This window comes from Macrosteles quadrilineatus, unplaced genomic scaffold, assembly GCF_028750875.1.
Source record: "Macrosteles quadrilineatus isolate MER2022 unplaced genomic scaffold, UCM_ALF_1.0 Scaffold_13__1_contigs__length_4303367, whole genome shotgun sequence".
Classification (NCBI taxonomy): Eukaryota; Metazoa; Arthropoda; class Insecta; order Hemiptera; family Cicadellidae; genus Macrosteles; species Macrosteles quadrilineatus.
The window spans coordinates 3,829,876-3,855,199 of NW_026542606.1; the positions used below are offsets into that span (position 1 = coordinate 3,829,876).

Below are 25,324 nucleotides of genomic sequence, written 5' to 3' on the forward strand. Positions count from 1 at the left end.
ATTTTTTACCCTAAAAACACAAAATTTCACAATTACTTTACAAACCATTATGTAGAGCTTAAAGAAACAAATAATTTAGTATATTGAAGCGTTATTATGCGCCTAAGGGTTACAGAAAAAATTAAAAAATTGTAATTTTAAAATTCCCATGTTATTCTTATAAAGAATAATTCAACTGTTGTAGTTTGCTTATTTATGAACATATTTTGATCAAATTTGGAAAATACATTCATTTCTTACTAAACTATAGTACCTATTAACATTTTACATTAAAAAACACTTTTTACCCTCCCTGTTGCAGCAAACCTAGGTACACGTTAAACTAATCCTATACTCTAATACGAGCAATGTTTGCTTGTATGTATGCTTGCTTGCTTGCTTGCTTGCTTGCTTGCTTGCAGAAAGATCTCGAAAACGGCTCCGACGATTTTCTTCAAATCTTGTAAATAGTTTATTTTTGGCCTAAAAACAAGTTTCATGCAGTTAGAACTGCCAACAAAAATCTAATTACGTAGAAAAACGAAACTGAAAGTCACATTTTTTTAACATTAGTCTTATGGGTTGCTAAGTAACCATGTTGGTTGAATTAAATAACAAGGAAAAAGTAAACAAAAGACTTGAAGTTGTAGCACGTGTTCATAATAAACCAACTACCCACAGTATACTAGCAAATTACAAATACAGTACAAAAGGAAAAACATCACTTGTTAATATTGAGCAAAGATTATACTTAAGATTACTCGAGACATTGTAGTCAAGGGTAGCAGTGCGAAGTCTAGGATCTGTTTATGACGAATACATTAAGGTATCTGCAATCCTAAAATGCTATGGGAAGGGAAGGAAACAGGTCCGTGACGTAGGAAGTAGTGAAGGAAGTAGTAAAGGCAATCATAAAATGCTATGGGAATAGAGGGAAACAGGTCCGTGACGTAGGAAGTGGTGAAGGAAGTAGTCAAGGCGAGCTGTCCGGAGTGTGGGAACTGTTTATGACGATTAGATAAGGGTATGGGCTATCCTAAAATGCTATGGGAAGGGAGGGAAACAGGTCCGCGACGTAGGAAGTGGTGACGGAAGTAGTCAAGGGGAGTTGTCCGGAGTGTGGGAACTGTTTATGACGATTAGATTAATGTATCTGCAATCTTTAAATGCAATGGGAAGGGAGGGAAACATGTTTGCGACGTAGGAAGTGGTGAAGGAAGTAGTAAAGGCGATTAGTATGGAGCGTGGGAACTGTTTATGACGATTAGATTAACATATCTGCAATTCTGAAATGCTATGGGAAGGGAGAAAAACAGGTCCACTACGTTGGAAGTGGTGAAGGAAGTAGTCAAGGCTAGCTGTCCGGAGTGTGGGAACTGTTAATAACGATTAGATTAAGGTATCTACAATCTTAAAGTGCTATGGGAATGGAGGGAAACAGGTCCATGACGTAGGAAATGGTGTAGGACGTTGTATAAAGGCGAGCCGTGTGGAGTTTGGGAACAGATTTATGTATCTCCGAAACTAAGACTGCTTTCAGAGTGAACTAATGATTTTCTCCGAGCAAAGCTCGGTCCCCAGGTACTTCTATTTAAATAGGGAATAAATTTGGAAATTCACTAAGTCTGCAGGTTTGCTGCGGCGGGGGTATTTTTATTATAAAATTAAAATGTTATAACCTAACCTAACTAACCAAACTTGCTGATAATGAAAAAAATTGAATGAAGGTTTACTTATCAAAAAAATAGTTCTGTTCATAAAATAAAACTATAAATGCCTCAAATTCAATTTAAAAAATTTAATTATAAAATTAAACTGTCATAATCTAACCAAACTTGCTGATAATGCAAAAATCTTAGATAAAAAGTTAGTGCCGCTTTAGCTTCTCAGTCCAGCACTGAGGAAGCAAGCCTGAATTAATCTTAAAATATCAAGCCATCAAACCAAATTCAAGGGTCGTACTGAAAACCTGTGAAACCTGAATCAACCCTGAAAATTTTAGGTTGATTCAAGGTAAACATTTCTTGCAGTTATGCAAAATCAAGGCTGAATTGAGGTTGAATTAAGGTATAAGTATGTTTAAATTAAGGTAAAATCATGGTCAACTCAGGACTTAAACCTGAAAATTTTAGGTTAATTCATGGTAAACCCTTTTGGTCGAAATCAAAATATATTAATTGTTGAATTCGGGTTAAATAAAAGCATAATCATGATCAACTCGACATAACAAGTGATTGACTGACAAGGAATTTTACTTGAGTTACGGTCTTAAAGCAGTCCGACATTTTAATGTCCCTAGTGGATAGCCTAGCTGTTTTGTTTTTGTGAACTCGAGAACTTTAATGATGCCTTTATTTATTTATTTATTTTAAAACGGTTGCACCATTTTTACAAGATAATTTATTTTTGTAAAAAAATACAACCGACTTCAAACGCTCTAAAAAGAATGAAATAATTTCAATAAAGTAAACTTTTGTATTAGGCAAGCTCACGTATTTAAAGTCGGCGCGGCTCTATGATGATTTTTGATACAAAATTTAAAGAGGGTGTCCATATTGCAGGTGACTATCTATAACTAAAGGGGTTAATCTGCATGTTTTTTTTCATAGTTATGCGTTAAGTGTTATTTTATTACCGTAATCAGAGATCGGCATCATAGTGGTATTACAAGTATCTTTAAAAATATTATAACGCATTTAAATGTTTCTAACTTAGAAAAGTAACGTTTTAATACTAAACTAGCTTCTTTTCCCTATCACAATATCAAACTAAATTATTTTCCTATTCATATAGAACATTTGTGTGTGTTATTTTCATAATGCATTTATTCTGAAGTAAACATAAAATACAAGAAAATATTTCCTTTAATATATAAACAAAACAGTTCAGAATGTTTTTTATATATTTATGTTATCCAGCTACAATTTATTGATTTTCAAAATACACACACAATATTTAATTTCAATCATATTTGTAGCTTGAGCCGCGCCGACTTGAAATACGTGAGCTTGCCTAATACAAAAGTTTACTTTATTGAAATTATTTCATTCTTTTTAGAGCGTTTGAAGTCGGTTGTATTTTTTTACAAAAATAAATTATTTCATGATTTTTAGTGACTGTATAATTTTTTATGTATTAATTACTTGAGGTTTTTTGATAAGCAAAACTGTTTGAAACAATCAAAAGTTCCACAGAACAATCATTATTTTAAAACTGCTTGAGTCACCTGTTCAGGTTACATAATCAATGGGTATGAAAATAAACATTTTTAGATATTCCTTTAAGAAAGAAAGAGTTGTCCATTACATTAGGCCTAATGAAAAACTAATTGTCTTTTCTAGATACATTGAAATGTCAGACATCATCGTTTCCTGCAATCGGTGTACTTCTACATTATAAAAAGAAATACGTCTCAAGCCTTTTGGAGCAATATGAAAGCTATTCCTCAGCTACCAGCACTAAAAAATCTCTCAAAAGTGGAAAATTGGTCGTTAACACGTATAGTACCTTTGGAAAATATTATATGAAAGATTGGTTCAGCTAAAAGTGGTGGACTATTAGAAAATTTAATCTTTTGAATTTTGGATAATGTTACAGTGTTGTTCTTGGTGTAATTATTTTCAGTAATTCCGAATTTATAATTGGGCCGTCTTCATTAGTCTATTTAACAAATAATTTTGGTCTGTTTTTTTTTTCTAAAAATAAGATTCCCACGCATTAAGATGTTGAGGTTTTATTATTTATTTTAAAAGTTTAAGGTTTCCCAGATTGAAAATATGTCTTGTTAATACTATGGCTAGCAAGGGTTGACTTTACTTTACTGACATATTACTACCACTAGTTACTACCACTAGTAGAACTACCACTAGTTCTATCATAGTTGTGTGAAATGTGAATTTAATTCTAACTTTAAATTAATAAAACAACAAAAAACTAATTTTAATCATATAACAATCAATTATTACAGTGCTAATCTAATGGTGATTAAATAATCTATATTCAAATACCAGTATCCTCTCCAACTACCAGAAAAACAATTCAACTACTTGAGGTCTAAACAGATTAACAGAATCATATATAGCCTATACTGTAGTATCAAAAATATTTTAAGTATTGCGACCATTGCAACTGTCGGCTACTCTTTAACCACTTGAAAACACCCCTAATCAACAAGCGCAGATAGCTCAGGAGGTATGGTAAGAGGCTCACAAGGCGAAGGTACCAGGTTCGAAACCCGTCTGGGCCAAAAACTTTTTTCTCGTTTTTTTCTTCAAAATTTGTGTTTATTAACTATTTAATCAATTTACTAAACTTATAATTAAGCTTTTCATACTAAATCTATATTATTTTGTGTTTTTTATGTTCAGGCCCAGACCACACTTTATCCCAGGGACATCCCATAGTAGTCCCATATGTCCTGACAATGTCCTGAGGACTACCCTGGGATGACCTCGGATGTCCCACGGATATGCGTGTGAGCTTATCCGTAGGACATCCCCGGGCGGGGACATTAGGCATTCCTGTGGATATCCTGTGATATCCCAAGTTGACCATAGGACCACTATGGGATATCTTGCATATCCTGTCGCAATATCCGTGGGATGTCCTGAGGAGAAAGTGTGCTGTCTGGGAAATAGCACCAAAAAGTTATTTTCAGGATTAGTTACCGGTACGTATTAATATCACGGTCTCCTGATAGAATTGGCAACGTCACAAGTGGTGTTGTTTAGTGACATACGTCCCATAAGATAACATGGCAGACAGGTGACATCAGCTCATTAATTCACACTTTATTGATTTAAATGTATGAACATAAATTTATTAAAATATTGAAAATAAAACATAGAAATTAAAACCAAAACAATATGAATTAAAAATCTTTATTTGTACATTTTAAGCGGAGTCAATCAATCTTTGTAAATACACAAATACCATTAGCGGCTTCCAAACAGCTGTTACGACACCACTTGCGACGTTGCCACTTCGAAGTCGAAGGCCGCGGCGAGTTAAAGGCGGCCGTCGTGATTAATATACGTATACGTAACGTGTATCGTAGCTCGTTTGAATATTCATGCAGCCGTTAAAAAATAATCAGTCAGAGGGGAGTATTATGGGCTATGGGACACCCGGTATGGCGATATAACAGATTAAAGGTCAAATTTTCTCTTCAGTGTCATCTCCAATGTTAAGCAGGGGTATCGACGATCGAAGCTCAATAGAAAGCTTTTTGAGCCAAATACTTGGCATTAGATCTGGATTCTTTCATTTTTCCAGCTAAAGGGGCAAATCTAAGCCCAGCCAATCACGCTCGATTCAGCGACAGCCCCATTCCGATTCCGCCATTTTACCCTCCTTTTGTGGTTACGGTTACAGCTCAGCGTTACGCGTTAGCGATCGTAGCCAAGTCGAAGTCTTATTCTTTCTGATTGATCTAGTTCTGTCCGTCAGTAAAACTTTGATTAAATTTAAACTGATAGATACAGTGATGAGTTTATCCTAAGACACTCTTAAACTTTACTATCGTAGCCTATAACGCTTGCGGAATTTGAAACTAAGTTAGGCTACGTTCAAGTTTGCACTATGATGGATAAAGTAGAAATGAGTTTGGATGATATCATCAAAACCAGCAAACAATTTAGAAATCCACGCGGTAGAAGAGGAAGAGGTTCAAGAGGAGGTGGAGGGTTTCGTCGTGGAGGAAATAGAGTAAATGAATCTGGAGGTGTCAGCAAAGTAAGAAATACCGGTTCTGGAAGGAGAGGATTTGGGGGGAGATCTCCTTTCTCAAGAGTAAGTCTGACAATTCATAATTTCATCATAGCCATAGTAGGCCTACTTTAAATTTATCACTTTTATGACTTAGTTCAGGACACCTAGGCCTATAGGAATGTTCATGTGTTCAGTAGGCCTAGGCCTAACAATATTTTAAGTTGGCTTTCGAGTTTTGGCTAGGCCACTTGTGTGAACCTGGCAATAACTCGGCAATAAGAAGTGCACACGCTCGCTAAAATCTATTGCTGGCCGTTTTGCGGAAAAATACGTCCGTGAGCCATAACTTATTACCGATGATGCCAACCAGCGAACACATAACAAAATAGAAGCGCTACTTGGAGCGTGGCAGTCTGACTAGCCGACAAAACGGACAAAGATGGCGGCACTAGCCTAGTCCCGGCGTCTGCAACGCCTGGTCGTCTGCTGTGCTTCGAGTCAGGGTTGTTTACATAGGCTTTGTTTAAATGTAAAAATACTTCTGTATAAAAATTACTTAGGTTTTTCTGGAAGTAGGCCTACATTGTCGTATTACTATATTGTTGGATATATCTTAAAGTAAATCGATTATTTTACTGTATTATTGCCGACATAATTTATCTAATGAAAACCTTTATACTTAAGTTCCTATAAATGAATTATTCCCAACTGATTAGACAAGCACAAATTCTTTTAATCAGAATTTTTTTAATCAGAGTTTACTTGGCTATTTCCAAAGTTTAATGGTTTAAGAATCGTTAAGGTTGATGTTAGCCTCCGGATTACCAATATACCTAGGGCCTACACAAACAGAATTACTCTAATGATAAATTAAAATAACAATAACCAGCATATGTAGTCCTACTCTGGACGGATAAAAAAAAGAGTAAACTATAATAGAAATAAAACTGGGCTTAATTTAAGTAGTGTCACACGTTACGAAGTAAATTATTTATAAAACAATAATTGAATTACCGTAATTTATGAAGAAAATTAATAATTCTTTTGAGTCTAGAATCAAATAAGAGATTTATAAATCTTAAGTTATTGTCATTCTTTCTGTACTGTAGCTAGCTTGAAATACATTAGAGGTAAGTAACCTGCCTGCTCTACTGGTCTCACTTAAACACGGCTTCAGGCTGTGTAATGATCACTCAGGGGTTGATTTTTAAAATGTCGATTACACAGTAAAAATTTGTGATTTTTTCTCATTTGTATTAGAACAAAAACACAATCTGCCTCATTGTTAATTAAGAGGAACAGACCATGAATTTATTACTGGCAAAGGTGAATGTACTGTTGTAAATTGTAATTATAGGCATATGGTACAAACTAGCCTATTCGACCTATTGTTTGGTCCAGAACATAAAAATTCAATACTTGGAAAATAATAGTGAAATTCCCCAAATTTTAACACAAAATTAGATATCTAGGCCTATTTCTATTTAGGCCTACCTATTTATTTTTTTTTTACATTTCATTAGGCCTACATCATTTGACAGGACATAAAGTCATATAGGCCTACAGGATACTACTAAAACTAAGACATAACAAAAATGTCTTAACTTACTAAATTATTAATCTAACTTAATGTCCCTATTTAAATACCATTCAATAGGAAAAACAAATTTTGTCTTTAACCAGGTCTTCAGGGTGGATCTGAACTGTGTATTACAAAACAATCAATATTTTTTATGCGGAGTGGTAACTTATTGTACACTTGTGGGCCCAGAGACGGATTTATACGTATTTCCCCCCTAGGCACTATCCTTGGTGCCGCCCCCCTTCATATTATGTTTCGTACCTAGGACCGAAAATGAGGTTTTGCCGGCTCGTAGTTTTTTAAGTTCGGGACCAAGTCAAGAGCTGCAAAACCCTTTCGACCCGTGGTACAAACGCCATTTTTCATCACACTATACAAAAATTGAGGGTCAGTTGTAATTTTCACACCATAAAAATGCACATTAACAGTTAACACAACTACAACTTTAAGGTTAGGTAGGCTATGTGAAGAAATAGGCCTAATCTAGAGGAACCAGCAAAAATATACTAATAAATAGTTGCTAGGCAGCGATGACATAAAATGCATATGGATATTACTTGTATACTTTATTTTGTACATTGTTTTAAGTAAGTAAGCGAACAACTGGTTTTGAGACCCTAGGATCGTAAAAACCAAATCGGTCCCCAATGACGATGACAGCTGCCATTTCGGTCCTGAACAGCAATTACATCTAGCTTCCAGTCTCCAATTAATGTTTTGTAAAACTGCTAAAAACATCTTAGTGTGGTTAAAAGTAATTAGTTTTTAAATATAAACTAAGTCTAACCCATTTAGAGTGTTTATAAAAGAACACTGCAAGTTATTTTATTATTTCAATTACAGTTGAAAAGGTCTACCATACCACAAACATTAAAATACAGTAGCCTACCTACTTGAGTTGAATAAAAGAAATAACGACTTTGAATTTATATATTTTCACATAAATATCTTTGTAAAGTCTTTATTCTGAGTCCCTACAATGGTTTCCTCCTATTTTTAACCATTATAAACTCATCTATCTCATCATTACCCTTTGACTGTCGTTTTCCGTCACCACCGTGCTGTCACGGTCGCGCCTACAGTCGGCGGACTATGCAGCGACAGCGGCCGTAAGCAGCGCACTTGTAAGCGGCGGCAAATGTAAGTGGCGGCACTCGTAAGCGGCGGGAAAAACGTAAGAGGCGGCACTTGTAAGCGGCGGCAAACGTTAGTGGTGGCACTCGTAAGCGGCGGGAAAAACGTAAGGGGCGGCACTCGTAAGCGTTGGCACACATAAACGGCGGCACTCGTTTAAGTACCCGATCGGGAATGGCCGCACTCAACGTGTTAAGCAAGTAAGCAATATTACATTTGGATTACTCATTTGCCAGTCAATTCTGCAATGTAATATAAAACCAGGGATAACGTAACATTACCTAATAAATAAGACTTTTAACTTAGTTATGTTATTATTTACTTATTATTACAGTAACGAGTCAAGATTAAATGGAAAACTTCTGCTTTGTTTTGATTTCAAAACAAGTAGGTAGTGATTTATTGTAATGTTTAATCAATACAGTAGAACCCCTCATATTCGGCCTTGGTTTTACCGGTCCTCTGTTTATCCGGCCCCTTCCAGGAAGCCAATATCAAAATTTTGTTTCTCACAGCTTAAAGACGTTAAGATGCAGCCACTAGTCTTTGTGACTGCTCAAGTCATACAATAAATTATTCTCATTATTTATCTGTTTGTTTATACATTTATTTGCTGAGTCACTATACTCAGTTGAGCTAGTAGGCCTAACCTCTGATCAGTTGGTTGGTTATTCCCAAAGTGGGGTTAGTACAGTACGAGTACATTAATTTTTGTATTTCACAAAATGGTTAAGAATGTTGAGTAGAAATGCATGTACCATTTAAGTCCTAATGATTTTTAAGTACAATTTATTGTCATTTTTACCTCCAATTAATAGGTTTTGTTACCTGGAATCATAATATTTGTACATTCATTACTTAATGACTTTAACCTACAAATACTTGTTTTCTTTTTACAAACATGTTTATTTTTCTAAAAATGATCCCAGAACTGAATTAAATTATACTTTTGATTGCATATATTGATTACCTGTTATTATTAGGTATGAATTATCATTTTCATAGTAGGTTGGTTTATCCGGCCAAATCGTTATCCGGTCAGGGGCTTGGTCCCGTGGTGGCCGGATATGAGGGGTTCTACTGTATTTTGTATGAAGTGGAATAACCTCAACGGCCACTCTTAGAAATCAACCTGGAAATAAAGATTAAATATGTTAGGTTCGTACCTAGGCAATATTCATGAAGTAAGTATAGTACTATGACAAGTTCCAATGGGTGGAAAAACAATATTGTTTCGAGGGGATTTTAACTAGGTTCAAATCTATTCACTGTTCACTGTTCCCGGTCGTTTCTTGGTGCGCGTGTCTTCTTCGGTGGACCTGCGTGCGCAACTACCCTAACCGCGTCACGTGTCTTTGCAAGTATTTGTAGCGGGCCGCTACATCCTCCCCCCCCAGTGGGTTGCTTTTTTGGGGTTGGTTTTGAGGTTGGGAAAGATGAGTGGGTGGTTTTTTTTATTGTTATTTATTGTGCTCTTCGTGAGATTGTCTCGTTCTGACATCGTTGGTGTGTTAATGTGTCTCAACAGTTTTCTGCACTCCTTTTGGTTTTGCTCATTTGAGGTCATAATGTGTGTTGGTGCTTCTTGTAACTATTAACTATTTTTTTTACCTAAACTAAAGGTAACTATGGTTTTGGGAGTTTCCTTAATCTCTGATCTAAAATGTGGGCGGGCATATATCAGTGGGCATATAATGTGGGAAGGGGGGGGGGGATCAGTGATAAATTGAATTATATTGGGGTTGATGAAGATCTGTTTGCTAGTGAAGTTGGATATATGGTTGAGGTCGAAGCATTTTGGAAGTCATTTTGTAACAATTCAATGGAGACGACGATGATGTCATTGATGTCTACAAGGCCGCGGGAAATGTTCATGATTTTGCCGTGATCGCGGACGACGACGATCACGTTTCTGTAACCGCTGCAGTCAATGATGATGTCTAAACGTACGGTACGTGGAAGATTTCATGAAAAATAAAAATTTGCTAGTTTGAATTTTTTATTGCTGCATAATTTCTTTACTTGAAAACACCACATTATCATAATACTACTTTAAGACAAAGACAGGGGTTGGTGTAGTATTATTCAGAAAATTTTGTTAAGCTATAACAATTGGTATCGGTATCAAGAATCGAGAATTGATACATTTTGGTATCAACACGCACTAATTGTTGAAAAAACTAGTCTTGAAAAATCTGGAATTAGTCTTGAAAAGTCTGGAATTAGTCTTGAATTTTATAATGGAAATAAACTAGACACCCTGAATTCAATATTTTCAATACGGTAATACTTTTTTAATAGAATAATTTAATTTCCACCATATGTTTTTCATTTTATCTAAATGTCAATCCCTTTTCAAACCATATATAGTAATTAATTGTCCATGCAGACCAATAGGTAATCAATTTAATACAATATATAATATAGAAATTTCAAATAACATAATTTAATGTAAATATATAATAGCCTAGGCTATAACTTTTGTAACAAAATTGCTTCAAATTCAATATAATTTTATTTAAATAACTTTTCAAAATTATAATATAGCTCTATAGCAAATGAAATTTGTTATAATATATATGTGTAAACAGTGGCCTACAATTTTATGTGATTAAGTCAGCATTGACATATGTGAGTGCAACAATGCATCAGACCATCATCACTTCCAATAGAGACAAGATAGTATGAAGATGTAAATTGGATACTACATATTTAATATCAACATTTTATAAAAAAAAGTGCATTATTCGGACAAAATTAGTGGAATTTGTTGAAAGAAGACCCATCCTTGTTACGAACATTAATCATTTATAACATCAAGAATTTTACTACAAAGAAGACATCAATTTTGGTGAGATCACTCCAATAGACATTTGTACTCAAATTCAAAGTCAAGAACTAATAGAAGCTTAACTTATTCAGAACTATTATTAATTCAACCAATCTATAATTCGAACATACTTTATTTTTTTTAAAACAAAATTTAATTAGGCTTATATCACAACATTAAATTCAAATGCCGCTCGATCACCCCACCTGAGATAAAGATCCTTGCAGTAAGTTATAACTCTTGAACCTAAATTAAAACCATTGTAATAGGCCTAGCCTAAAGATTTTAAAGTAAATTCATTTCCCACTGTTTGTACAATTTATTGTGAACCGTTTTCTTTTCTTTTACTATCAGTTTTGTATTATAATTAATAAATTTAAGTTTCGATGTTGTACATGGAGTAACCATTGTAGTCTTAAGTTTAAGGTTGATTACAATTTTATTCCATATTCAAACAATACAATATTATTGTGATTGATTTTGTCAAAAAATAACTACATCCTAATTTTGGCAACATTGTAGTTGACAAGAGACAACATTGCATGCTATAATATTCCGGAAGGTTATTGAAGTGTTGACGATTGTTGAAGTTTGATGGATGAAGTCTAGTAATTGCTGGTGAATTTTGAAGGTTGCTGAAGTTTGATAAGTTTCTTGAAGTAGGGTAGGCCTAATTGTGAGTTGTTGTAATTGTTATACACTGAAGTTCTTGAAGGTGTATTGTTGTGACATAGTCTCTCAATTAGCTCTTGACCTCTTACTAAGTACGGGGCTCTAATTATATTGCTGATCGTCTCTTTATGTTGGATGAAATGCGTTGGGTTTTGAAGTTGGTGTCTGGTTGATGATACATTGTTTTAGAGGTGAAATTGGAGATTGTTTTGATTGATTTTTATTTATTTTGGTTTTTGTTATCACTGATATATATTCCCTAAATATTCTGAAAAATTGATCGCAACTACTCTACTTAAAGATACTTTTGATACTTATAATCTAAAAGATTTTATTAACAATAAAAGAAGGTGTCCTACCTGATTAACAATTAAATTTAATTTACTGAGGGAAAAATAAAAATATATATATACTAGCTGACCCGGCGAACTTCGTATCGCCTAAGTTATAGGTTTCCCCTAAGATAGACCGATGGAAAGAAAGTACCGTTACGTTTAATTTTCAAGATGATCTCGTTCGCATCGCTCAATCACGTCCTGGTTGAAGTTCGTTCGCTACGCTCACTCACCTTTGGGTTGGAGCTCGTTCGCTACGCTCACTCACCTTTAGGTTGGAGCTCGTTCGCTGCGCTCACTTGCCTTCAGGTTAGCTCGTTCGCTACGCTAACTCGCCTCCAGGTTGAAGTTCGTTCGCTACGCTCACTCACCTTTGGGTTGGAGCTCGTTCGCTACGCTCACTCACCTTTAGGTTGGAGCTCGTTCGCTGTGCTCACTTGCCTTCAGGTTAGCTCGTTCGCTACGCTAACTCGCCTCCAGGTTGAAGTTCGTTCGCTACGCTCACTCACCTTTTGGTTGCAAATTAGCTGTTGTCATAAATGTAAAAGAAATAATAGTGCTGCACCCTGTTGGTAATCCTTGTAACTTTAATGCTATTGAACATCATAGAACAGAACCAACTTGTTTAATTGAAACAGCTGTTAAGATTCATTAATTCCATTCCTCATAAGGTTAACATGGGAAACTCCAGAGCCACTGGGGCGGAGCCCTTTTAAGAATTTCGAAACGGGAAATAGTTTACGTCCGATTCGCATACCTACAGAATTTACACACCAAATTTCATAACGATCGGTGAAGTCGTTGCAGACAAACACTGTGACACGAGAATTTTATATATTAGATATATCTAATGTTTTTCTACTTAAATGCTATGTATTTGATTGACTGGGTGGTGTATTACTAAATTTATATTGATTTACTTGTATTTATTAACTAACTAGTTGTGACACACATTTTATACTCTTTCGGTTTGGATGCTTATCGTGGTTGTGATTCTTAGCCTAGATGCAAAAACTGTATTTAACCTCAAGACCTAGGTTCTTGTAAGTTACCTCTTTAAAAATAGTAAAAATGTAAGTTGGTGCTGAACTTCAATATAAACCGCTGTTCCTGTATTGAAAAAGGCTGCATAGTATCAATTTTACAATTAATTTAGTATTAGGCAAATTTAATTTTAGAATTCAAATTACGTTTGGATTAGTCAACACTTTTGAGATACCTGAAAATAGTTTCTTTTTGTTCACTTAGATGTTTATTTTCAGTCACCAGGAGATATTAACAGCCGTTGGCAGCACGATATGTACGACGGACCAGCGTTCAACAGACGCACTGCAACATCAGGATTGGCTGGTGGTCCTACAAAACTTCTTGTTTCCAACCTTGACTTTGGAGTATCCAATTCAGACATTCAGGTCAGTAGACTTATGGCGTTCTGTATTAGTGAGGAAATATCACCATATATAAAACATACTCCCTTAGTAGATTAGTCATCCTAATGGAACAGCTGAAGCCAATTTGATTGTTAGTTCTGTACGTCCAACTACATAGGTTATGTTTTGTTTACAATTTGTTTCTTGTTATTGCAGTCATTTGAAACCTCGTTTAACTTAATAAAACGATATAATCATAAACAATAACTGATCTCCTAGTTATATAACCAAACAGAAAAGAAAAAATCGTGAAAATAACTCTAAAATAATAGAAACAAAATGTTGTCTACACTAGCGATCAGTGTGGACGTACATGAACTAGAAAACTAACCTGCATCAATAATGGCCTGGTTCTACGTCACTAGACAGCAAAAAACCTTAGTCGAATCAACTGCACCAGTTTAGTTAGAATCACGTATTTAACCTTTTTTGATGTCAACTAACAGGTCTACCAACATTCATTTTTTTCCAAAATGAAATATGTATGTCTAACTTATATGTATAGTTTTCATAATTATTGTCGTGTCGGGTTGTAACTGGTATGGAAATATTTAGAATTTAATACCGCATTATTTGATGCAATTTAATATTATACTCCGTATATATAAATATATATAATGCGCTTTTTACGTTCACCGGTTTAGAGTCGGACACTTCCAGCATTCTACTCCGTGGCAGCGCTTGTCGCCCGGTGACTGCTCGAACATTGGATTCCCGCCCAAAATTACGCGCTTTCTTTACTACCTTTACTACCTACCCGTTTTGGTTATGTTATGTTACGTCTCCAACTCTTCATATTGTATGGTACCTAGTTTATGAAAGTTATTAGTTTTTTCGCTGTGATTCATCATGAGTGCTTCAAGATTACAATTAATTGAAGAAGCGGTGAAGGAAGTGAAAGAAAAGAGACTGAGCATAAGAGCTGCGGCAGAGAAATATGGTTTGCCGAAATCTACTAATAAGCGACCATGTTACTGGCAAACATAAAGGCACCCACAGAAGGCAGCCAGTATTTACTACAAAAGAAGAGCAGGTGATGGCAGCCCACATTGAGAAGGTGGCGGAATGGGGATTTCCGTTTACAAGACTAGAGATTAGATTTCTAGCAAAACTCTACCTAGACAAAGATGGAAGGAATGTAGAAGTATTTAAGGACAATTTTCCCGGTGAGGATTGGGTGGATGGCTTCATGAACAGGAACCATGATCTTCGTCTGCGGATGTGCAGAAATATAACATTTCGACGAGCAAAGGTAAGAAAATTTCATAACTAGGCCTTCCCAACTAGGCCTACCTAACTAGGCCTATCTAACTAAGCCTACCTAACTAGACCTATCTAACTAAGCCTACCTAACTAAGCCTACCTAGAGGGTTCTCAACTCGTCGAAGAGTGCAATCTCTTTGATGCTCGCCGGCCGTGCGACTGGAGAACTACTTCCACCCATGGTCTGCTACAAAGCAGAACGTCTGTGGGACTCGTGGGTCGTTGGGGGTCCAAATGGGACCAGATACAACCGGTCGAAGAGTGGGTGGATAGATAAGACCACATTCACCGATTGGTTTAAGACCATCGTTTTGCCTTGGGCCCGATCCGAAGAGGGCACCAAGGTTATGATCGGTGACAACCTGTCCACCCATTTTTCACCAGAGGTAATAAACCTTTGCAGTGAAAACAACGTGTTGTTTGTTTGTCTTCCTCCTAACGCAACACATCTGTTACAACCGCTGGACGTTGCCTTTTTTAGGCCTCTGAAACGTGCCTGGAGGGACATCCTTTGCAAATGGAAGCTAAATGCGGATCGTCGGCTCTCCAACCTGCCAAAAAACCATTTTCCAACCCTCCTGAATGAACTGATGTCTGCGATCTCTTCAAACGCTGCGAAAAACCTTTAAGCGGGATTTAAGGCATGTGGAATTGTACCATTAGACGCCCAAGTGGTTTTAAACAAACTACCAACCACCACACAACCAGAAACTCCGACTAAAAAAGCCAAAAATTTGGTTGGAGAAGGCGTCATCGAGTTACTATCAAAGCTCAGATATGAAGCACCAGGCGCAGGCAGAAGGAAGGTAAAAAAAAGACTCAATGTTACACCAGGGAAAAGTGTATCCCAAGATGACGTGATTGAGAACTCAATCCCTACAACTTCTACTGACCTCCCATCTGACTTGTCTCCACCCAGGAAGCAGAGGAAGCGGAAACAAATCGAAGACGAATCAGAGAGCTCAAACCCTGATGACAATCTTCTTTCGCTAAAGGAATTCTCAGACAAATTTAATGAAGATCCGCCAGAGGACGCCGAACATTTAGTCTTCAAAGACCCCGAGGTCGGCGATTGGCTATTAGTAAAGTTCCCCGCAGTGGCGTAACAGCCGCCCCCGCGGTGCGGGGGGGCCCGCGAGGTTTAGGGGCCCGCGAGGTTAAGATACCCTTTTCTCATAAAACCGTCCGTAAAACCGATCCTTTGTTCACGAATGTTTTTCTCTCCTGACAAATTATAAATAAAAAAACGATGTGTTGGTAGATACTTTTATTCTGCCAAATCTACTAAAGTTTTATCTTTTAATTAACAATATTGTTAACGAAACACCAACGCTCACTACGATCACCCGACGATGTGTATTGTCAGTGTGGTTGTGTAGCTTCATGCTAGCGCTAGGAGCTGTGTGCCTGCCTGCCGGCCTGCCGCCGCGCCATGGCGACACACACTCAGAGCCAGCCCCTCCGCCTCCCCCCTCCCCCACTAACCGCTCACGTGTACTCAGCTGACCGTAGATCACCTGATTTTGGAGATCCATTCCATGCGGATTGCGAGTGACTCGTCAGTAGTGCATGTCGCGAGAGTTTCTCAATCAGGTGTCATGTCATTAAATTGGGCTAATTTAGTGAAGCACTAACATTTACAGTCGGGACCACGAAAGTTTGCAGTTGGCGGCAGCCAATCACAAGACTAGTGCGACGTTGCCACATCGCCCTTTGACGACACTAATTAAAATACTAAACAATATTTTAAAAACAGCTGGTATTATTCGATTTGGCAACACCGCACTGCCCTCATTGGCTCATTTGAAGTCAAATGGTAAATATGCTACTCCCTCAACTGCAAACTTTCGTGGTCCCGACTCAAATTATAGTTGGAAGCTTGGTTGAGTTTAGTAATGAATGTGAATGGTGGAGTAATGGAGTAGCCCATATATATTAATCACGGACATAACTCCCAAGTTTATTATCACTGTGACAGTGACAAAATATAAAATATGTTTCAAGGACGACTCTGGTCGTGTGGTTGAAGAATAGGTAAATACTTGATATTGCTAGAGACCATCCTCTGCCAGTCTGATCGTGTAGGCCGTATGCCTGCCGTCACCTACGTCATGTGATAGTTGTGGTGTGGTGATGGTTGTGGTATATAGTGCTGTGGTGGGGAATGGGAGGGGTAGTAGGGGGCCCACACAGACATATTTGCGGGGGGGCCCGGGGAAATACTGTTACGCCACTGGTTCCCCGGGAAGAAATCAGTAAAGTTTTATGTGGCCCTTGTAGAGGGTAAAGCCATGGAACTATTTGTAAGATGTGCCCGAAATGTGGAGAAAGCCAGTTTCAAGTGGCCAGATCCAGAAGACAGGTGTTTCATAGACTATGACCAGATCGAAAGAAGGCTCGAACCACCGAAATTTAACTACAAAAATGACAGGCTTGTCTCTTTTTCCTTTAAGAACTCGTTTTCTGGATATAACGTTTGTTAAAGACTTAACGTAACAACGGCTTCTACGCCATTTTGTGCCTAGTGTCAATTTTTCAAATGTTTGTAACAACGGCTTCTACGCCATTTTGTAGGCCTAGTGTCAATTTTTCAAATGTTTGTTTAAACTTTAAAACCATATACTGTACCCGTAATAAATAATTAATTGTTTGTTTGAACTGTTTTGTTTAATATCCTAATCTGTTGTCATTGACTATTACAACTCCACATGTATTTATTTATGCTTTTGGTTCCTATTTTATCTTAATCTATGCTTAAAATATTGAACCCCTTAAAATGTGATGTTATTTTAGAGTTCCTTGACTAACTTACCTTACTAACAACATTTTAAACGTCATTGATATGTTAAAAGACATCAGACGACTCAAAGCACTGTCCAAAACCGGACAGGAGAGGTTAGTTTGCAGGATTTTAGCATTATTAAATACGTGTCCGACTTAACCCCGATTGGGTGGGTTGACCCGGACACTTTATTTTATTTTATATTTAATTAATGTTAACATCTAAAGAAAGATCTGGGTTAAGGAAATAATAAATGAAAGACGCTCTTCAAGATGGTAATATTTTTATTGTCGATATTCAAAACACAAAGTCACTATAACCTAAAAATAGCAAAAAAGTGTCCGGATCAAGCCTGATTTACGGTATTTAGCTTTCAGAATGTCTGCTCATATAGTCATAAAAACAGGGTAAAAATGCTGGTTGTTATCTTCTGGTCGCGCATGTGAGCTTAAGTTTGAACAAAAAATGAAAAACTCATATTGTATCAGAAATTTTTTACAATTTTAAAATTTATGATTTTTAATATGTAATCGTTGAAAATATTATCTAAAAGACACTAAGAAATTGATATTTATAATAGTACTCTATGTGTAAATAAATACCCCCGCCGCAGTAAACCTGCCAACTAAGTGAATTTCCATTTGCCTGGATTGATTTTTAATTAATTTGTTAAAATAACATTTATGTTTATTTATAATGGCTGACGCCTATACGTAAGAAGATTAAGATTTTGATACAATTAAAAAAAAAATAACAGATGTAAAATGTGAAACAATTCAGATCAGTTACAAGTAATAACATTTGACAACAATAATTGAACAACATATACAAATAACGATAAATAGCAACAATAATACAAGTTAACAAACAGGAATAAGTTAACAATAACAATTTCTAATTCAAGAAAATTTTTAATATGAATTTGTGTGCAAAAACAGAAACAAAATTTTTGCATGAACCAAAACAAGCAAATTAACAAACCAAACATAACAGAAAAAATGCGAACAATCAGCCGTGATAATTTAACAAAACCAGATAGGGCAGGTAAGAAAATTTGCCTAATGAAATTTTGTGTTTTGAGGGTCAAAAGTAGAAAAACCAATTTTTACCCCATAAAACCCCCCGTAAAGCCCCGTTCCCATGGTCCGATCATGCTGGATCGCGAATTCATTCAAGTTTATCCCGCTTTACACCTTTAAACCAAATTTCATCAAAATCGGACAAAAATTACTCGTGTTATCGCGTTCACGGACGTATATATATATATATATATATATATATATATATATTAATAAATGAAATAAATAATTAAACATTTAGTACCCTTTTTTTAAGTTATTAATTTATTGAATAAACACAATTTTATACATATATAAAAATTTGAACAAATGGTGTTTTTGGCCTCTGGGGACATCAAAATGAAAAAGTAAATCGGTCCCGGGTCTAGGTCTTACCGTGCCACCTACGGTAATAGCTGCTTCCCTATAGGGAAATTCGCTAATAAAAAGCCTATGTTAACCCTATCCTCCAGGTTAAAAATGTCAATTAACTTTCCAACTGTTATGTTCCAGGAGCTGTTCACAGAGTTTGGCCCCATACGAAGCGCCAATGTAAACTATGACAAGTCTGGGCGATCCATGGGTTCAGCCAACGTTTTGTTCGAACGCAGATCTGATGCTGTAAAAGCAATGAAGCAGTACAACGGTGTTCCATTAGATGGTGAGTAGGAAATACCTTAGATGCAGCAAATCTGCTGACTAGGTGAATTTCAATCTGTCCCATTAGATTCTTAACATATTTCTTTAACCTGTCCCCTACTATTCCCTACTATCCCCTAGTAGTGTGCATTTTTACGGACGGTTAACTTGTAGTCAGTTGAAATCTTATTAGGCCTACCTGTATTTAGAAGAGCAGTTCTAAATATAATAAGTAAGCATAGATTCAAGTTTCAACTTTCCTGATATGCAGGCAAAACTATTATTATACACATAACAGGGTGTCTAGTAGTCGGTAAAAAGGGGAAAGTCTGGATTTAGTATTTAATTGAATTACAAAATGTTCTTGAAAAGTCGGGATTTAGTCTTAATTTTGATATCAGTCAGGAAATTTCATGACTTTGCTGCATTCGCACTAGACGATGATCACGTTTCCATGACCGTGGGAGTCGATGATGATGTCTACATGGCCGCGGGAAATGTGCGTGATTTTGCCACAATCGCTGACAACAACGACGTTTCCGTGACCAATGATGATGTCTACACGGTTGCGGAAAATGTGTATGATTTTGCCGCAATCGCAGACGACGACGATGACGTTTCCGTGACTGAGGGAGACGACGATGATGTCTAAACCTCCGCAGAAGATGTTCACGATTTTGCCTCGATCGCGGACGATGATGATGACGTTTCCGTTACCAAGGGAGTCTGTGATGCCTACGCCCAAAATGGCCGCGGGAGATGTTCATGACTTTGCCGTGATCGTCGCAGGAGTCAATGAAGATGTCTACACGGCCGTGGGAAATGTTCACAATTTTGTAGCAATTATAGACGACGACAATGACGTTTCCGAGACCACGGGAGACGGCAATGATGTTTCCGTGACCGAGGGAGACGACTTTGATGTCTACTCGGAGTGGTAGACGCTCATGATTTTGTCGCGATCGCAGACGTAGACGTTGATATTTTTGTGACCGTGGGAGTTAATGATGATGTCTAAATGGGCTTTGGAAATGTCCATAATACAAGTTTTGATGTTTAGTATTTTTCCTCTTTGCCTTTACTTCACCATCACCTCCAGTCTTGCATTGCCTGTTGAAAGTGATTAGCTGACAAATTTACTACTGACTGTCTTTGTACTTACTACATTGATATGTTTTTAAAAGTTTAAATTAAACAATTAGTTAGCCGAGATTGTCTCCCGTGATATACTCTAAATGAGTATAGTAGTAGCCTACATGTCTGTCACTTGCCAATTTGTATCTCAATAGGGGAAAATTACAATCAGCAATAAACATGTAGTGGCTAAATAACCTAAATACAGACTTGGCTATCTCAATAGGGGAAATTACAATCAGCAATAAACATGTAGTAGCTAAGTAACCTAAATACAGACCTGGCTATCTCAATAGGGGAAAATTACATTCAGCAATAAACATGTAGTGGCTAAGTAACCTAAATACAGACCTGGCTATCTCAATAGGGGAAAATTACAATCAGCAATAAACATGTAGTGGCTAAGTTACCTAAATACAGACCTGGCTAGTTAGATAGAATTTTTGCAATAGATTCTTGTTCTTGTTCTTGTTGTGTAACCCTAAATAAGGTTGTAGCAGAGGGAAAGATATTTAAAGCTGCGGAAAAAAAATAATTGGAAGATAGGTGCCAAGATGGAGTGATATTGAATTGATTGAATGATTGAATTGATTGAATGATTGAATGTGATTGGAGAGAAAAGGAGAGGGGAGAGTGTTTGCTCAACCACGGCGGGCGGTTGAAATGAGCATGCAGCCCGGCGTTGTAGCTTGCAGATACTATACCAAATAGCGTGCCGCTATGTGTCACAAGATTATATTTTAAGTAGTAAACTCAATATTCTCCCTAAAAATAATTGTTCTTCTTAGACTTGTTGTAAAGTCCTGTATTTTTAAAGTTTTCTTATCACCATTATAATATTATTACTACTGGATTATATTAAGTTAACCACCTTTTTCGCAGGACGACCAATGAAGATAGAACTGACCACCACGGATGTTGGTCAAGTGTTAAACAGAGTGTCTGGCGGGGGAGGGTTTGGGGGCCGCAGAGGAGGTGGTAGAATGAACCAACGCGGCACAGGCGGAGGCAGAGGTAAAAATACTAATACTTTGCAAGAATGTTTTGAAATATCAGAGAGCACAATTTTATACCATAAGAAAGTAGTGTTGTAGTACTGTGAGTAATTTTTATTTTATAAATTAATTTTTAGCTTCTATTTATTTATTAAAAAATTGAAGAATATGGACCTAATCTGTGACGTAATATAATCTACTCTCTATATACAGGGTATCCGGTCATAGTGTTAAATAAAATTAACCGTCAAACTACATGGTAATAGTGATTGAATGATGCCTATTTGAGGTTTCCAACTCAAACAGTAAGGTAATGAAAGATAAATTAGGGTAACAAAATAATAGTAGTTTTTATAAGAAAATCTGTATTACTATGTAAGAGTGACATGTGTTGTTAAAATAAAGGTCACTTTTGAAATCCTCACAAAAGTTAAACATTTTTTTGACAAAATCTTAATAAATAATATTAAAATCCTTATTTCTAGGTTGCAGAGATCCGCTGAAGGTATCAAATATGATCTAAAACTTCTCATCAAATAAGCTTTAAAATGATGTATAATAACCTATAATTACCATCACAATGCATAGTGAAATTCTTGCATCATTCTGAAAATATATGGTCAGGCTAAAAATAAGTTATTTAAAGAATAATTGAACAATAGTAGTTTTCATCACTAGGAGCAAAAATGGCTCTTTTTGGTACAGAAATACAATTAAGTACCAAAAAGACACTTTCGCTCTGTGTGATTAATAATTATTTTCATCATACTGTGTAAATAAACTTCACATCGTTACAAAATTAGACCACATAAATGGAGGTTATTTTACAAAGTCGTCATCAATGTTTACATCTTCAAATATTGTGTGATTAATAGCGTTTTCATAATGCACTGATACAATTTTAAGGTTAGCAAAGCGAAAAATTTACCATATTTCCCTATTTGAAGTTTTCCAAAAACGATGATTTTGCTGATGAATTAGAGAACTAAAAACGGCTGCTTTCTGGACGGTATGATGAAAACTAAGTGCAAAAGACCTTAACATACCCCTTACCTTGAGTGTAAATTTGTTTGGGGACCATGAGCATACTAATAGTGATAAAATTATTGAGACATCCATTTACATCCCTAGTTTCATTGAAAAATGAATATAAGTTAAAAAAAAAACAAGTACAGCAATTTTTAAGTCTGGACCAATTACATTGGTAATTTTTATCGGGTGCGCACCAAACTCTAAACTGGTACATTAACCAATAAACATTATTATACAAAAGAATGACGGGATTTTAAATGGTTATTGCTTGGGTACTATTCAAGGTAACTACCAAATTTATTCATTCTTATTATAGCAATATAAATTATCATGTTATAAAAAAAAAGTTTGTTCGCTTACTGTTTGATTTAGGAACCTCTAAACATCATTCAATCACCATTATCATGTACTTTGAAAGATAATTTCATTTAACACTTATGGTCGGACATCCTATACAGTGATGAGGAGTAGTCAACAAATAAAACTCATAAATCAAAGACATAAAAATATTATGATAAAATTTGGCCTAGTTTGTTAAACAGAACGGTTGCACGTGATTTATGTATATCAAGACTAAAAGCTGACCATAGTTTGTGGGCTTTTGATCTGACAACCGCTCATCATCCAAGTAGAATATCAATAAACTAGCAAATACAGACTTAGGTGTAAAATAAGTAATTAATTGTTCTATTATGATCGGCTATATGAGTTGACAGTGAACATTTGACATTTCAACGATCCTTAATTGCACATCAAAGTAATATATACTTTATTTGACCTAGGTTTCCGCCGGGGAGGAGGTGGTGGAATAGGCCGAGGCGGAGGAAGAGGAGGAGGCAGAAAACAGCAACCCACCCCTACAGCAGCAGAGCTTGATGCACAGTTAGATGCGTACGTTAACAAGATAAAGTGAAATACTGTACTACACAAATTGAATGGAAATTCTTTGCTATCTGCCATTTGGATTAAGTTATCATGTATCATAATTAAAATACATGGACTTCTCTGTTTATAGGTTTCTAAAGGATTAAGTTGTTTCAAAAAATGCAATTGTTTTATATGTTTTTGTGCAATATCACCTGAGTGGTTATATTACTCATTTTATATTCTCATTAGTCCATATTCAATTTGTCAACAACTAATTTTAGACTATAAAGTTTTTATGACCCTACCTGAGTACAGTGTAATTTGTTGCCTTTTATAGCTTTAGTATTAATTATCTCTGACTATTAATACAACTAGACATCCCATCCCCATGTTAAATGTTATGACCCATCAAATCCGTCAACAAAAGATAAGGTATAATTTTAAAATAGAATTTTAGACACAAGCACATTCTGTGACTGGCTCACACAGCCACGTTCATTTTAAATAAAAAATTGGTGACAGCTAGTCCATATAGATGGGATGTCTACTTCAGTATCCAATAGTCAATGGTATATCTAATTTATTTTGCAAAGAGACAAGTTATGTAGTTTTTATACATATGTTAGTCGGGGGTGTAAATTATTCTTTCTACGTAAACCATACTATTTTAGGAGGTAGGAATGATGCAACAAAGCAAATAAATCAGATTTTTCTTCAACTGAGTATGCAAGAATGTAAATATTGTAATTTGATAACAACAAAAGTAGACCACTAGTACCTCGTAGTAGTTGGTAGTTTGCTTTTTGTAATAAGCAAATCATTTTGTTGGAAGCTTACATTACTTTCTACTTTCTTATCCGGGGACAGTTTTTCATTTTATTTGCTGTACACATCTCTCCAAGCAATATAGTGTTTATTATGAATAATATTTTAACATAAAAATAATCGGGAAGCAAAGCAACTTAGCCTATTAGGAAATTGTAAATAATTTTGATACAGTGACTCTTGTACATATTTATATTTTTAAAGTTCAATTTTATTATTTATTTAATTTTTATTCTAAGCAACCTTTAAACCCCCCAAATAAATAAAGCTGGTTCATATCAAAGGAATCTTCGAAAATAACTCCAAATTTAACAATCTCCCTTAATTGTAAGATTCATGGTACAACTAACCGTGTTATGATTTGAAAGCAAGAATCGGGTCAGCACAATAATAACAATGTTTAAGCAGTATTCCTCCTACATAACAAGTCTTCTTAAGTCTTACAACTCACAATCTCTTTATTTTACTTTTGAACTGCAATGTGTTTATGTGGATCATGTTATTATTTTTCTACATAATGCATTTGATATTTAGTAGTTCATTATTTAATACTTATGTATCTTCCATTTATAATTACGATCTTCAACTCAGGACAGAGGAGTTCTCGCTTAATGAATTTCAACCCATAATGGGAGATCTATAAATTTATTTAAGGACAAGATTCTTTAGCCATACTACTTACAGGTTAAATCTCCTACCCGAGATACAGGTGTATTCACTAAAGTAGTAAATATATTATGCCTACTACTAGTAAAGATTTTACAAACAACAAAATTGTTATATTTTTTTATCTGTTGTTTGACTTTCCTAATAAATTGCAATACAAGTGCAATACTAGTAAAAAACGTCATTGCCAATAAATCTATGTAGGTCATATTTATCATCTTATCTGTTTAATTGTAGTTTTAAACTTTATCATGGACAAGAGACTAATCCAAAATAGAACAAAACCAACATTACAAATAAAAGTTCTTCTTTGTTTAATTCTCTTGTAATGTGGGGCATGTGTTTTATAATCATATTGAGTAAACTGACTAACAAAAGTATATGCAAAGTTT

General features: G+C 35.7%; 1 protein-coding gene across 1 annotated transcript; it reads left to right on the forward strand.

Annotated features, from left to right (window-relative positions):
- The first annotated feature begins 5,231 nt into the window (after positions 1 to 5,231).
- LOC129004945 (THO complex subunit 4-like) lies at positions 5,232 to 25,094 on the forward strand. The gene is made up of 5 exons (XM_054433666.1): positions 5,232 to 5,769; positions 13,504 to 13,653; positions 19,288 to 19,435; positions 21,430 to 21,561; positions 23,357 to 25,094. Exons 1-5 carry the CDS (start codon positions 5,560 to 5,562, stop codon positions 23,485 to 23,487), a joined length of 771 nt encoding a protein of 256 aa, XP_054289641.1. The 5' UTR covers positions 5,232 to 5,559; the 3' UTR covers positions 23,488 to 25,094.
- The last annotated feature ends 230 nt before the right edge of the window (positions 25,095 to 25,324 follow it).

Bases quoted from the DNA above. Each gene is read 5' to 3' on its own strand.
- LOC129004945 (XM_054433666.1), top strand. From the start codon at position 5,560: ATGATGGATAAAGTAGAAATGAGTTTGGATGATATCATCAAAACCAGC. The intron at 5,770-13,503 runs GTAAGTCTGACA...GTTTATTTTCAG, and splicing joins GGAGATCTCCTTTCTCAAGA to TCACCAGGAGATATTAACAG. The intron at 21,562-23,356 runs GTAAAAATACTA...TATTTGACCTAG, and splicing joins CGGCACAGGCGGAGGCAGAG to GTTTCCGCCGGGGAGGAGGT.